The sequence below is a fragment of the Falco punctatus genome (genome assembly GCF_963210335.1).
Source record: "Falco punctatus genome assembly, chromosome: 7".
NCBI classification, from domain to species: domain Eukaryota; kingdom Metazoa; phylum Chordata; class Aves; order Falconiformes; family Falconidae; genus Falco; species Falco punctatus.
Genome location: NC_137587.1, coordinates 30,508,668 through 30,524,789, shown reverse-complemented (window position 1 = coordinate 30,524,789; position 16,122 = coordinate 30,508,668). Strand labels below are relative to the sequence as shown.

Here is a 16,122-nt window from a genome sequence, read left to right as displayed (position 1 = left end):
AGTCAGCACTAGCACATGCCTAAAGTTACTATCCAGGTAGGAAAAAAATTTCTTATTTTGAGCAATAGGAATATACACATAATGTGAATATGGACAAATACAGGCAAAGTTACAACAAAGACTCTGTGTGTGTCCATATACTTACCTTATACATGCTTACATTACATTTTTGCTCAACATTTCGTACAGGAACGCCAGCATTTTGGACTGCTTTTTCAAAAGAGAAGCTGCAGCCTAAATAAAAAGTCACCATGTCCTTAAGTTGTTCAGAATACTCCTTTAGGCTTTTCAGTGATCCAGTATAAGCTCCATGCTCATATCTTCTGTACTGTAGGCAGTCAGTTCTAGTGAAATAAGAAGTTATCACAGCTTTATCATATTTTTTGAAAACACAGTGAATTTTTTGAATTGACGTTAACCCAGTATCAAGCCACAAGATAGAGCCTACTTTATCCATTTATTTCCTGAGTAACGAAGAAACAAACACATGCAAATACCCCAGAACACCTTATTCTGCAGAAAACCAAGCCAGTAAACAGAACATGTTAGAGTTTGGTATTTTTTAGGTTTCACAGGTAAATGTCTCTTATACGTATGTTGTTTTACCTCCGGGCTTCAAAAATTAGGGAGATGTTTTAAGTCTTGCTTTCAGTGTTTACTATAGAAATACATCTTTCAAATTTCAGAGACTACAAATATCATGCGGTTACCATGCTTGCATTACTACTAAATAAAACAAAGGTAAACCTCTGTTATTTAATTCTGCCAGCTCAGACTGCAAAACATTTAGAAATTACACAAAATTTCACTTTTGCATTAAAGAAATAGTTGTAATACTGACAATTATCATAACGTGTTTCTCAAGAACAAGACGATTAGGCTGTTATACTTATCCACAGTTTTCATTCAAAGGTGTAACACCAAGAAAAGAAACTTCTTCAAAATGTAGAACAGCATAAGCAGGCTGTTCCCTGAAACCCTCCTAATCACCACCAGCATTCACTGCACAACAACAAGCGGAGCTGGTCTGTAGTTACCTGATATCAGAATCACTACTCAGAGGACATTTCCAGTCACCTGGTTTACTTCTGTACAGCAGCGGCAGGGGTCCGTTGTTTGCATGGCAAAACTTCTCAAATTCGTCAGCAAGGGACTTGTGCAAAATCACAACGTTGGCCTGTTTATAGCCTGAAAATGTGAAAGGTAGTTATGACTGGTTATTAATTCGGCTTTTTGTTTGTGAAACAATAACTTTTATATAGATTTCTTACACGGTCTATAAAAAACTACCTGAAGGAAATTTTGGTTCAGAACTCCGTAATAAAATTAATCAACTTTTTGAAATGTTTCTAAAATCATAGCTAGATGTACTTTGTGTGTGAAGTCATTCATAGGTAAAATAGTTGGCAGGTATGTGTAATACTGCATAATTACTTCAATAAACATTTATATGCATTTATACATAAGCATAGTTTATTACCTAACCTGGGAGATTAGTATTCTATAGGAAAATGCTTTACTTTGCAAATGTTAGCACAAAGACAAAGAAAGTGTACCATACTTTCACCATTTTTTTTTCTTTTAATACCAAGCTATAAATCATGGCCAGTCCAACAGTAAACTCTTGGTATCTTGGTGTTATGTAGCCCATTCTTTAGAAGCTGTTGGCCATGGAATTTTACTGTGGGCTGCAATTTAACAGACATAATTACAGCGTAGAAATAAACTCTTGTGTGAATCTCAGTCGTTTCTACTATTTCTAATTTTAAAAACTAAAATTAACAGAACCACTACACTTTCTTCACTTGGAGTCAACTTTGATTTAAAAGGTTGTTAACTACTACCATGTGATAGCTTCTAAAGACATTAACATTTTTGCAATGAGCATCAACGAAGAAAGCTCACATTCATCTATTCAGCAAAAATTTATTTTCTGAACAGTAGTAGTTAATACCAATGCCATTTAAATTTTCCTGCATGTAAATACCAGCTGTTCAAATACAGAAAGGAAATTTGGAGTACAACTAGTCTGTGGTATATAAAACTGCCAATTAACAGTCCCTGACTCCTGTGTTGATACTGTCTTGAAAAGTTATTACTGTGTCTGATATCACACAGACAAGCAAGAGGCTGCATAGAAGCTCTCACTTTCTTAAATGCTGTGGTAGTCTGTCAGCCAAGAGACAATCGTTTAGTTGAAATCAATAATCTGCCTTAAAAGGCAGAAAATCAGCCACATCTTAGTCTTGACAAAAGCTAACTAAGAAATCAAAAGATAAAATTCTATTCCTGATGGAAAAATGCAAAGCAAAGGCTGAGGTAAGCATGTATTTGCATACTGAATGTGCCCACAAACTGCTCCCTTGGGAGTACTCAGCATAAAAATTCATTTTATTACTAGCAGAAGTTACTAAATACAGGAACAGTTTCTTGCTAAATACAGAAATATATTTTTGTTAAATAAACATACTAAAGTTACCACTGAATAAAATACTATATTCATTTATCCTTGAACTTCATTCCCTGCCATCTATGTGAAATGCATAGGTGCTTTCTACTTTCCTGGTGATAGTTATGAATCCTTAAATTACAGTTTTAGTAAATGCATTCAGCTCGGACTACATAGAATTTAAAATATGAGTCACAGCTGACAGACTGAATCTGCAGGTTACTTTCAGGTATTCTGTGAACTCAGGAAGCTTCATTATAACTCTTGGACAAGTTTATTGCTCCTTCCAATAACTAGCCTTACTTTCTTTATAGATGAAGAAGTATTTTACCCTTCCTATATCTTCTTACATATATACTTGCATTACTATCGATCATTATGAATATATTAAAGAGCAATGTTAGTGAAGCTAGCCATGCTGACTGACCTGTGTATTAATTCAACACACTCATGTCCCAGTTCAGAGAAGTTTAGAAAGAGCTTTTAATTTCTTTGGTGAATGACAGTGAGGGCATTAAGAAATAATTATTTTACAAACAACATAATTTTAAAGGATTCTGAGAAATACCAATTACCCTAGTCGTTTTTTTGTCTTTGCATAACGTAGTTGTACGCTCATGGCTGTAAGTCTGAACTTGGTTTGTATGTACACAACACTTTTTTCAAATGTTAAAACTAACACATTTAAAACTACTGCAGCAATACATTCACTTAAAAATACAGTTGGAACAAACTGTAGATTAGTAATACTGTAACATGTTTTCTGTTAGTATTTTTCAGCTTATGTTCTGATGGAAAAGAAAAGCATAACTTCAAGACTCACTATGATTCTAAAAAATGACCCTTAAAAGTTCTTATAGCAATGCTACTACACACAGCTTTGTTGATTAGCTACTGGCCACAGTATTTTTAGTTAAGTTACATGTTAAAGTTGATCAGAACAATGGCGCGGACTTCTCTGCTTCTGTGAAAGTCCAGCTATGAGAGGCAAGACAGAGAAATCAGTTTTCCAGAATGCCTTCAGTTATCTGAGTATAAAACTATTTTTCCGTCCCCCTTACAATTTTCAGTCTCGTCGAGTCAGTAATTTCCAGCTTCTGTAACAAATTAAGCAGAAAACCACTTCTGTAACCATACGTCTCTAATTCTTTCCCAAAGTGTATCTGATGAGCTAAGCAAGGTCTGTGTGAAAAACATGGTATGCCACGCTACAAACATGATAACATATGCACGAAAAGCCAGATTTAGTGAAAGGTTTTTCAAATATTTTCTGCATCTGTAGTTTCTCAGTGACAAAACTGGGAGCTGAGGGATGCACTTCAAACATTGAAAAGTCCATGTACTTTGCACAGGTAGGATGACATCTTTTCTCTGATACAGCTTTATGATTTAGTAACACGTTGCCAGGTGCTTACAATGGGATTTCAAGAACACCAAAGTGACCTAAGAACATAAGTCAACATTTTCTTCTGTTTTACTTCAGTGCTTTTGATATTCCTACATTCCTTCACAAACAAAAACATAAAACATGTAGCTATGAAACTAAAATGGAGTCACTTTTGCACTTGGAGCTGTTAGATTTACTTACTTTCTGCCACTCCAGAAGTATTACTAATACTGAGTCTGTTGCATCGAATCATTTTTCTTAGCACATGGGGAAGGAGAGATCGCAAGCCACCCATCAAAAACATCTCTTCATCCTTAACAGAAAGGTAATTATAAATATAAACACAAAGCACATTTTTTTTTAACATTTTAAATTCTGATTTATTGGAAAACTTAAGCTTAATTTTCCTCCTCGTGTCCCACCAAAGTTATTATCACTGGGAAATTCTAAGTTATAACCCTAAAGGCAGATCAAAGTCAAAAGGTTGTTTCACTGACATTTTATGACTAAAAGCACTCTTTCAATAAATTAGCCAGAGACATGCACTTGAACATTCAGGATGAAATGTAAAATTTTGCTGGCCTGTAATGTATGAAACAGATTTCTTTCCTCCCTGATAACTATTCATTTCTTAGAGTATTCACTTTTCCAAAACTCATTATAATTTTAAAATTGCAAAAGCACAAATGGATTAACCTACCAAGCTCTAATCTGTCATATTATTTCTCTGCTCAAAATGCTTTTAGACAATTAGCAATGCAACCTTGCGGTAAAGGGAGAACTATTTCAGAAAATGTCATTTTAATGTATTCCACGTGCATTATACTTTTCAAATATTAATTATGTAGAAGCGAATACTCTTGTGGCTACTCTTCCACTGGGAAAGCAGACATATAGATGTTTAAGTCACTTGTCATACAATCTGGGGTAGGAGCAGAGATAAGTACCCTAATTACAATCAATATCTGACTCTTTTTATATCTTTTGGAGAGTTATCTTTTTTTCTGCAATCTAGTCAAAGTTCACACAAAGTTTTTTCCCTCAACCTAAACTACATAATAACTAAAAAGAGTTTATCACATCGCTCTTAGGAAAAAGTAAAAGATAGCTCAGAGTAAAATAACTTGGCTGCTTATGATTTTAACCTTGGTTGCTTTTGAGTAAAGAAACTGAACTGTCCTCCAAGTAATCAAATTACCAACCTCCAAGTTTTTCTTTAATTCAGAAGAAGCCATTCTTGATGTCATTCGTAAGAAGTAATAAATAAGATAGAAGCTGTGCTGCTTTCTTTTAAAAGATGCCAGTAAATTAATGTACAATGAGATGTTACAACCTTCTAGCAAAAGTTAACTTTTCTGTTAAAGGCCCACAGTTTTCTTACTATAACTATGGTAGTACAAAGTTTCACTCTCATGGTGAAGTGGAATGTAAGTGAAACACTTTATTGTGAAAATTTATACCTCTGAGCAACTAATTCTTTAATTAACTTGAAGTAAGATCAGTGATAGGTTTTGACAGAAATTATACTCTCATTATAGGTTGCCTGTCCAAATGTTTCCCAAAGCTTGCAGAATTCTGAGAGGTTAAGTAGGGTGCGCTGGAATTTGGAGTAAGCTTTGTATTTTTCTTAATTCTGAAATCTTTATATAACATTGTCAGCCAAAAGAAATCAGTCTGGATTTTTTTCTGAACTCTAATTTACTACTTTCTAACTATTCTCATCTTCTCTGCTTTTACATTATCACTCTTTATGCTGCAAAAAAAATAGTCTTCATTACAAAATCATGAACAATTCCAAGCACACACTTCGAAGATAACAAGAAGTTGGATTTAGAAATGTAGCTGAGCTCTAATCCAGGCCTGTAAGTGTGAATTTAAGAGACATTATTCTTCTATAAAGAGTATTTCTAACACCACCCTGGAATCACTATTCCAGCAGTTTTAAATTAAACACAGTGATCTTAATAAAAATTTCCAGATGCATTCATTAGGTTGTTTCAGATTGTTTTTCTTTATTTCTGAGCATCTTTGAAACTATCTAAGTAATCTATAGGATTGATGGCCTTAAGAACTACTAGCTTACCTGGATTTGAAAGACAGTCTGAAGTTCAGGAACTGGTTTGGCACAAAAGCTCTCTTCAGCTAGGTATTTTATCGCAAATTCCCTGGTCTGATGTTGGGTAAGCATGATTCTGCCCTCATAAAGTACATGCCCAGTAGCAGAAATGGAAGCACCTATGAGATTTTATCAGCATACTTTTAGGGCCCTAAAAGTTTTAGGTTCATACGACAGTGAGTGGCTAACGAACTACAAACCCGTGAATATCAGTAGTGCTGCAATGTCGGCTCCAAGTCCTTTACAGAAACACTTGTGCTTGTAGTTCCTATGCGTGACCCTAGCCCCTAGCTGCAAAGCAACATGTATTGTCGATGGCTGGTTAGGAATTGAATAATTTCAATGTTAACTTTGTATAAAAGCAGACCGATTCAACACTTCCAGTTGAGATAGAAAACTCACCTTATGGCCGTTCGCTATCACTAAAGTTCCTGTGGTGATTTTATAAAACTATAGGGAAAATCCAATCAGATTAACATTCTGAGTGATAACTTTAGACCACTGTACTGCTATACAATATCAGTACTAGATTATGCTGCTGTTTTTCTTTTTATCATCTATCCAAATTTAGCAACTAATAAACTCTTAGATGCTCATAGTAAAACCTAGCTTTTGCTCTTTGACTTCCTCAGGGAGGGCTAGTTTCGATGCAGTACGTTATTTCCCTATGCTAGGGGGCATCGTCAGGTTTAGATTTCCCAACCATCTCTAGGACCACCTGGAAAATCGTTGGAGCCATCGCGACCATGGCCTCTTTGGAATGACAGGGGAGAAGCACCACAATAACTCAGGTCTTACAGCACCTTTTCCACTTCGTCCCATTAGGATGCCTCATGAGGTGCACAGGCTGGCTTCATGGGGCCATCGAGCAGCGCTCTTACTAAATGGTCTGGTACAGCTCTTAATCGGTTATCAGGATCTGTCCCCTGGCATAAGTTTTTTTGACTCCTTTCATTTTGTTCTGAGATAGTTTCAGATCACAGTAAGTATCAGTTATCTTGTGGGGGTATGTTGGATGATGATACAGCTAAAGGCGGGGTGCAGGGTAAGTATTAAAAAGCTCTTAGGAGAAGATGCTGACAGCTTATGAGATAGTTGTTGTGCCATCCCGTGTGGTGTCCCCTCATTAAGGGACCCGAAGATCTGGCTTTCCAGTCTGGGTTGCCTTTAATGGAATGAACCTCTAGATACAGTCCTGGGTAACCAGCATTTGAAAATCAGGTCATTTACTGGCTGTGTAATGACAAACTTCATACTTAACGCAGACAGTCTGAAAAAATCCTTGTTCTAAGTCATGTTGCTCACATCAGACTCCCTGACTTACAATACCAACAACCAGTATTGCAAAGCTTCGTAGCACTGAAGTATCAAGATCACTTTTAAAGAACCTTTTCTTAAACATTTTGTTCCACATTACAAACACAATAAACACTTTTCTTTTTAGAGAATTACATGAAGGTTCAACATATTTTGAGTTTTACATATTGATGTGAATAAATACTAAAATACATTAATGTCTGACACATTAAGATGGCACTTACTATTGATTTGTGGGCACTACTGTATCTTGAGCTGCACTTCCATATCTTGACAAAGACAATGGAACTTCAGTGCTGGAAAGAGATGATAAGGTACAAGAATGGTCTGTAAGAATGATGTATGGAGCTGTGTGATCAGACAATGATGGCAGTATGGCATATGCCATATCAGTTGCTCGGGATAATGAATTAATTTGTCAGAAAAATATTGATTTAAATGACATTATATTAAAAAGATACGTATATTCAGAAAAAATTTGCATCAAAGGGGCAGTCAGGAATTACAGATATGTACCAGCTTTGGTAAAAGTTCTAAATAGATCTTGGGTCTGGTTTTAAAAACTAATGTAAAATTTTTAAGTGACATCTTAATTTTGTATATATCTGTGTAACGTCACTTCAGCAGAGTTAAGCACAGGTACACTACCTGTTTAACTTGGCCCAGCTGATTTGCAAAATATCCCATTACCTAGACAACAACAATTTTCAGGAAAGCCAGATTTGGAAGGTATTTTTTTATTCAGAAATTGTGATCAATTGTTGCCATGTGAAGCTCTAAGTTATTAACAATTTCTACATGCTGTTCTCAGCACACTAGTTGAGTAACAGGTGACTGAGTACTGTGTAATGAAGTGCTGATCTTTGCTGAGGTGATTGGAATGGGACTGGTTCTAAGCCTCATCTTCATAACTGATTGTAAAGAATATGCTCTATTTCCCCTGAATCCTACAACTCATGCTAGGAAAAAGGCATCTTGAGAGGAATGTTACTATATCTTGTTACAAAACCCTGTTGCTCTCGGGAGGTGTACCCTGGCCTGTCATATCGCTTCCAGATTCACTAATTCTATCTTTAAGTCACCTCTGGTAACAAAGTTAGTTACTGTATATCAAAGTAAGAGTTAAATATTCAACAGTAATGCTTGGAAAATGTGACAAATGCCATCCACCTTTGCCAAATAATCTGCAACCCAACATGGAGCAAGAAAAATGCAGTTCCAGACAAAATTCAATAAAGAGGTTGCCTTGTCGTTCAGATGACTTGCATGATGGACTAAGTAGCCTCATTGCACCACCCTATTTGCACATCCCAGGGTATTTCTTGTTTCCTCCCTCTTTCTTTTGTCTGCAGTGTGCCTCTTGCTGCCACCTTCCTCCCTGAGCTCAGACCTCTAACTCCATAACTCCAAGCTTGACTGACCTTCGTAGGGCTTCCTTCCTTGGTTTGTCTGACTGCATCCTCTGGCAATATGGGATTTTGGATGCCTTCTCTCTTCTCACTAGCTCTTTTTAATTTACATACTTGCTGTATCTATAAGTTGTACCACAAACTCTCTCTCGATTTTCAGCCTAAAATCAGCTTTTCCGGTTCTCAGTCTCACACAAAATAATCTAACTTCAGAAATCATAAAATACAATAAATGCACAAATAGTTTCCTAGACTTGTAAGATGCAGAATCCTGTGAACCTCATTATCTATACTTACGTGTGTGTGTGTATGTGTGTGTGTATCCCCTCTTAATATTATAGATAAGCTTGGATTAAGCATAGGTTTTGTAATTATTTCCTCCTTAAATTCTGACAGCAGAATCACTGACTAGCCTTGCAAAGTTATGTAACTTTACATTCAATTGTTGATTGACCTATAGTTTATAAAGCATTTTTACAATCTGCAGAACATAATCTCTTTAGAGAAAAAGAAATTAGTGCAGTAAATGGAATATTTTGTATTACATTAGAGCTTTCAAAATGTGAACCTGTACATTTCTCAGATATTTAAATACAAGCATAGATGCTTCACAGGCCTACATTGTAAATTATTCACTACATGAGAAAATGGAAAAATGTCCTTTATGTGTCAGAAAGATTATGCTTTGAGATGCAGTGGATGTGTCCATACAGCTGTACTAAACTACACCAGATAAAAATGAATTTTAAAAGTACATAATAACACAGAAGGATTAAAACATTCTTCAGAAGTGTCAGTGTGACTGCTTCACCTTTACACGTGTCAAGCAAATTCATGAAGTAAAACTAAAAACATATACTTATTTCTGTTGTTTTAAAAATGGATCACCTGAGAATAAACAGCCTGTAAAAAGTACTGGTGAAAAAAGTGACAAACAAGTAGGTTTGAAGATTGCAAAGTAGTTAATACCAGTTTCTGATGTCACTGATTACAGTGACTGTCACAGGTCTGTTTCTCCAATGGTACTGATACACTGATAAGAATATGGTTTAATGCAGTGATTTTTCAAAGTATAGTCTAGAGACTTGTTTACAAGGAGCCCAAGGACTCTTACGAAATACAATCCTGCATTGTTTATATCACTTTTGTCCTATTTTCAGTTTAAAGTTTGATAATAAGAATGGGTGGTGGCACGTACAGGTTCATTGGTCAAAAAAGTGCAGGGGTCACAACTTAACGCTGCTGGGCAGGTTTTTTTAGATATGCAGATAGCTTAACCAAAGCTGTTGCTCTAACAGGAACAGCAGGGTAACTTGAAAAATGAGCCAGCCCATGGGCTGCCTCTACTGATACATAAAGTAATCTAAACTAATTATAATCTAACAAACCCTTTGTGTACAATGCCTTGCCTAGTATGAATATGGTTACAGAGGTTTGTTAATGTAAACATGGTTTAAAATGACCTGCTGTTTAATCATCAAGCTGATTTGAAATTCTGCCAAGAGACTACTGCAAAAAGCACAAACTTCTCTGAAAATTTACTCCATTTGATTTTCCAACTGAGTCTCTCAGTAATACTTGTGATGTTTTATTTGAAGAATCAATTAATGATTCTTTTTCTCCCCATCTGCTATGAATCATTTTGAAGTACAGAAGGGCTTTGTCTATCATTCCAAAGAGGAAATGCTTTGTGTATTTTTAGACAGCAGCTCATCCAGCAAATTAGGATTTAGCTTTACATTTCAAATACAGGGGTTTTGCCTTTGAAGTTTATGCACCTTTAGATGAGGGCTGCAAACAGAAATTTAAATCAGTTTCCACTAGTGTTCCCTCTGCTTCTTAATGCAGCTAGCCTATACTAGAGACTGCGCAGATTGTGTCAGGATCAGAAACTGATGATGCATCGACGTATCTTTGATGCAATCTTGCTTGCAAACAAGACACACAACATTTAGTTTATTCCGGTATACTAAGAACAAATAACAGAAAGCAATTACCAGCTCCAAAGCAGCCATTTCAGACAGCACTGTGTGTCAGTGCAACATGACTTGCACAGGCTCCCTGAAACTTCTGACACCACATTTGCATTATTTTATACTCTGCTTCTGCTCTGGGACAAAATAAATTGTTTTTCAGGTGGAGAAATGTGGGCAGAGACTAGAGAACAGTTCACACTGGGCCCTGCCCTTCCACAGGCACAATCTGTGCAAGATCTCAGATGTTTAAGCTTTTTCATCCTGCAAAGGATGAAACATCATGACTTCACACACCCTTCCAACACCTTTGGTCATGTCCTCATACCTGCATACCCTGCCCCATCTCTTACAAAAACACATGACCAACAAACTTTAGAACAGCTACCTCATTTATGTACACCATTGGTAAGGTATGGTACACGCCTAAGAGGAGACAAGGACCTTTACCAAGATTTTACAAGGCCATTTTCATGCCTTTGACTTTTCTGACAGGAATACTCACCAGCTGCAGTAAGAAGAGACAGCAAGCAATCTACCAGAGGTTGTTTTCGTAATAAGACGACAAGAAGTGTTTATTCAACTTCAAGAAATTGGGAAAAAACATGAAGGTGGTATTTAAATATAGTTTCCCAATCTACATTGAGCTAGAGAAGATCTTTAGAATTGCTCCACAATTCGCTGGGCTGGGTCCAGCCACCAGTTCTCTGTCTTGGCCTCTTGTGGCTCTGAGCCAGCCCCGGAGGGCTTTGCCCACAGGCCGCCGCTGTGGCCTTTCCCCTGCCCCTCAAGGCAGCTCTGACCAGGGCACTGCACGCTGCAGCCAAGGTGACCAGTGTTGGCTGGATGAAAACTCAGAAAGCGAGGAAAATTTTTCTTCCCACTCTTACTCATGCAGAATGAAAGCAAAGGTCCATGGGACAAAGTACAGTGACTTGTACTGCTTTGTTTGCAAGGCAGCAGCCACAGGTGCTTATTTTGATAAGAAAGTATGTCACCGCCTAGGTTACACCCAGTCACGTCATGCATGGTCACAGGACTTGATGGGGTGCCTGTTCCTCCCAAGGAATTCCATCTGGAGATAAGCAGGTGAGTGATGCTCTGCTCCTTACACACCATAAAATAGCACCATGGTCCCCAAAACCCATGCCATGCCCCTATTGTCAGGTCGTCCAAGCTGCCCCCAGGATTACGCCACTTCTTTTGGCCTCACGTCTGCCAAAAGGTGCTAAATCACTGCACCCATTGCTCCTCACCAAGCAATTCTCCTCAGATATTGTCACTGAAGGAATGATTGCAGACTGCATATTTACACAAAGATAGCATCCTTGAAATGTGGGTGTCTCAGTATGCTGTGTCTGAGGAACCTCCAGTAAATTGTACCTCTCCAAACACTACCAAGAACAAACACCTTTGCCTCCACTGATACCTGTAATGGAGAGATACCGACTTTTGTTTTTCCACTGCTTCCTTCAGCTCTTAGACCAAGAAGTACTTGAACAGCTCAAAAGGACAGAGCATCATTTCCTTGATGGAACTCCAGGCTTAAGTGCTATTTGTATAACCAGGTGAATTAGTAGCAGGCTCAGCAAGGATACCTCATTGCAACCTCCAGGAGCAAGCGTAGATTAAATGCTGTTAGCTATTGTGTTATGCGATGGCAAACAGTATGCACTTGGACTGCTACTTTATCTTGGGGCATCCACGCTGCTCACATATTACATGTTGACCTGCATCAAGGATGCCTGGACAGCTTTGTTCGGCAGCATCCATTCCAATTGGAAAGGCTCCGTGAAGTTACAGACAAGTTACGGCTGCATTACTGTGTTCTCATTACTGTATACCTGACAACTATGGTACTGTGTGGCAACTGTAGTTGTTACGATGTTGCTACACTGATCTGATTGTCCAGTTATCTGTAGGAATCAGGAATTAACTGGTTTTATAGACAAACGGCAATCACACTGACCATGGGAAGGGAGGTTCTGCAAGTGGTATGCTGGTGTTGCAGAGTACCAACAGTGCCCCCAGTTGCCCTCTCCATTTCTGAACTCATCACAGTCATTCCATTCAAGACCAGCATACGATGTAATCCCACTGGGCAACTGTCCTCAGCCACCAGAATAATCCTTGGTGAAGGAGAACATGAGTTACCCTATATCCATAGGCTGCAATAGTGCCTACTGCCTAGAAGAAAGATGGGCTTGAACTGAAGCATTGTGTTCTGAAAAGGAAATTCCCATTGACATGACACTTTTAAATTGCAGGAAAGGATACAGGCCCTCTTCAAACTGTCCTTGGACAGCCTGACCCCACAGCACATGGATGTTCTGGTGCAGTCAGTCCATCAGGGTACCCTCAGAGCCTCACTGCTGGCGGCAGATGCATCACGGCTGTGCAGCTGTGCAAGGGAGAAGTTCAGGAGCTCTGCTAACCTTGGGTCCTAACGCAGGTCACGTGAAGAACTTCTCATAGAAGTTTCTGATTACAGACTAGATCAGGTATCAGATGACTAAATGCTGTCACTCTGTTAGCTGTTCAGTGGCTCATACATTTCACTACTGTGTTCAATGCAGTTACAGCAGACAAGAGTGAATATCTCAAACCGCTGCCTTCATATGCAGCTTTAGCAGAGAACTCAAGATGTTGAAAAAATACACAGTTCACCCTTCTATCTCAGAGAATTAATCCTGTACTTTTACTGCTTCTCTCTACATTCTGTGGGTAAATAGAGTAAGACCTGTAGGCCTATCATCCTCATACCTTTTATCATACCATTAAAATATGGTGGTTTTTTTTAAAGCCAGCTCGGTGTTAAAGAGATGACTCATAATGCTGCATCAGTTGGCTGACTTGAAAGAGATGTTAATGTCATTATTTCAATTTTCATTACCAAACAATAAGAAGGTAAGGGCTGAAAATGTCTTATGTATATATCACCTCATTTTATATTTTTAAAACATAAATAAGCTAAACAGGTTGGTGTATCTTGGTGTGTTCTACTCCCAAAAATCCATTTTGATACAGATTTGAGCCTCTATTTTGTACAAAAGCAACACAGAACAAAATTTAAGCTATTAGTATTTTTTGTTTATTTATTTATTTAAGGGTTTTGTTCCCAGGTGTACTTGAGGTAATATGCATAAAACCTTGTCTCAGAGCTTACAGTTTAAGTACTCAAATATATAGTACTTCTATGAATATAAGTGTCAGAGATAAGTAGTCTTATTGAGTTCAAGGACAGATGAAGTGCTGAAACACTTGCTGTATTGCACTTCATCTGCATAAGTGTTTGCATACAAGCCGTAGATTATACACAGATCTGAGTAAAGAAAGATGTGACAAAAAAGTTATAAGAAATATGCATAAGTAATACGTACTTTTTATAAACATGTGTGTATGGAGCAAGCTAACACCCTTGATACAAAATAAGTTATAATTAGTATTGATGAACCATACAATTTGGAAATAAGGGTTAACTTTTTTTGTCTGCTTAGAAACTATTTATCCTCTTTTCTGGTGTTGGGATGTATGCCAGACAGCCATTTGCAATAATGTAGCTTAAAATTACACATTCCACCTATTTAGAATGTGCTTTATGATACTAAGTTTTGAATAACCATTTTTGTTCTTGGATTTTTTTCACATAACTTATTATATGTCCTAAGTATGGAAGAGTGTGTGCTAAGTTCTGTTTTGTTTTCAAATGGGAAAAGAGTGTTTGCTTGTTTAAGCATTAGGTTTTGATCTGGCTGAATTTTCCTCCTTCTCTGAAATGGATCTTCACTTTCCATTACATCATAGTGCCTTACGAGTTCCATGGTATGGATTGATGCATGAATAAAGTCTAAATAATTCAAAATATTATTACAACAGTATTCTTCAGAAGATAGGATTAAAGTTACATCAAGCCCAGTATCCTGACTTTGATAGTGGCCAATAATGCATACCCAGGGAAGAGGTTAAAATCAGAGCAAACATTGACCAAATTTAGCTAGTATATCCTTCCAGCACTCCATGACCTGTGGTTCAGGAACTTCAGAGCTAAGCACAATTTCTTTTTTTGCAGAGGTTAACATAAAAACTGATAGACAGGTGGACTTACTGCAGTTTGCAGCATATCACATGCATTCCAGTAGCTACCTCCTAAATTAAATTACTTGGGGAACTGTCTAAATGCAAAAGCCAAGAATTTTGCATGGTTAGGATTCCAGTTCCAAAGCTAATATATTTAAAAGTAATGAAACCATCTTTATATTAGAATGCAATCTGCAAACATAGAAATTCCTTTTAATCCTAACTCCATAAATATATATCCTCTTGAGATAAGCATCTTAGAAGGGTGTTCCAAATACACTTCCTTAGCTATCACCAGCAATATCTTCTCCCAAAGAAGGGTCAGACTACATAGTGTGTGCAATGAAAAAAGACAAGACAAATTAAAAGCACTCAGAAGCATGCATTAATGGGTTCCAAGTCTGAATGTACAATTAAAATAGAGCATTCACATTTGCAAAAACTGAATTTGGAACATCTATGGGTTTTGTCTCCAAAAGATTAGTCAAATGTGTTGGATTTTGGTTGTGGGGGAAAGGGAGCAGTGAGTTTGGTTGAAGCCTAGGCCTATTTAACTAGTTTCTCTTTTAATATAACTAGTATGGAGACGCATTTTTGGGACCAACTGGAATTTTTAAAATTGAGTGAATATTTGGGAGCAGCATATCTGGACAGAGAAAGACAAAACTACAAAATGGGTAATTGCTCAGCTACTTGGAAATAAAAAAAAAATCATATAGAGCAGGGTAAGTTGTATGATATATTGCTATATCATACCTATCAGGGAGTGTTTTTAATAATATGCAAATATGGAAGAACATTATCATTTGAATATAGTCTGAAGGTGTTTTCAGTACTGAAAGAAGAGAGAGGATTTTGATTATATAAAAGGAAGATGAACAGGCATCCATTACTAGAACCTGCTATGATTTCCAGTCAGACTGATGGAGCAGTAAAAGGTTGCTATTAAAAAAACATAGTTACTACTGCTAAAACATTTGAAAAGATGGTGGTAGCTAATGACTTTCAAACTCCATTCTCTACTGATAGATCTTTTTTCCTAATGGAAATCTCTTTTCTAGTCTCACAATACTTGTCTTTGTAAATTAAATTACTTTGATATAGAAAGTTTGGTATACAAGGCTAATTTCGAATCTATTAAGCACTTCAAATTGCAGATATATGAGATATACAATCATTGTGTCCATGGGAAAATTGTCAGAAATTATGCAGGTTCACTGGAGCGTGAAAATACATGACTAGAAAGAAGTGAGACTTTCTTGCCTGACATCAAAAATATAGTTTACCAGCTGGCATATAAAAGAATATAAAACCATATCTAAAAATTAGCAAATCTGCGTCCTCCTGAACAAACAATACACATGCTTTTTTCCCCCCATTTACTGGAAAGTTTA

General features: G+C 37.1%; 1 protein-coding gene across 11 annotated transcripts in view; it reads right to left on the bottom strand.

The window, feature by feature from the left end:
* DGLUCY (D-glutamate cyclase) overlaps positions 1 to 16,122 on the bottom strand; it is a 47,685-nt gene that overhangs the window by 22,135 nt on the left and 9,428 nt on the right. For 8 of the 11 annotated variants that reach the window (XM_080396718.1, XM_080396719.1, XM_080396715.1 and 5 more), the window contains 4 exons: positions 7,494 to 7,565; positions 4,038 to 4,149; positions 1,038 to 1,188; positions 146 to 344 (listed from right to left, as the gene is read on the bottom strand). In XM_080396718.1, coding sequence (XP_080252844.1) covers positions 146 to 344; positions 1,038 to 1,188; positions 4,038 to 4,140 — 453 coding nt within the window. In that variant the 5' untranslated portion in view covers positions 4,141 to 4,149; positions 7,494 to 7,565. Of the gene's footprint in view, positions 1 to 145; positions 345 to 1,037; positions 1,189 to 4,037; positions 4,150 to 6,354; positions 6,378 to 7,493; positions 7,566 to 16,122 lie in introns of those variants that run through there. The other 3 variants (XM_080396712.1, XM_080396711.1, XM_080396720.1) reach the window with 2 other exon arrangements.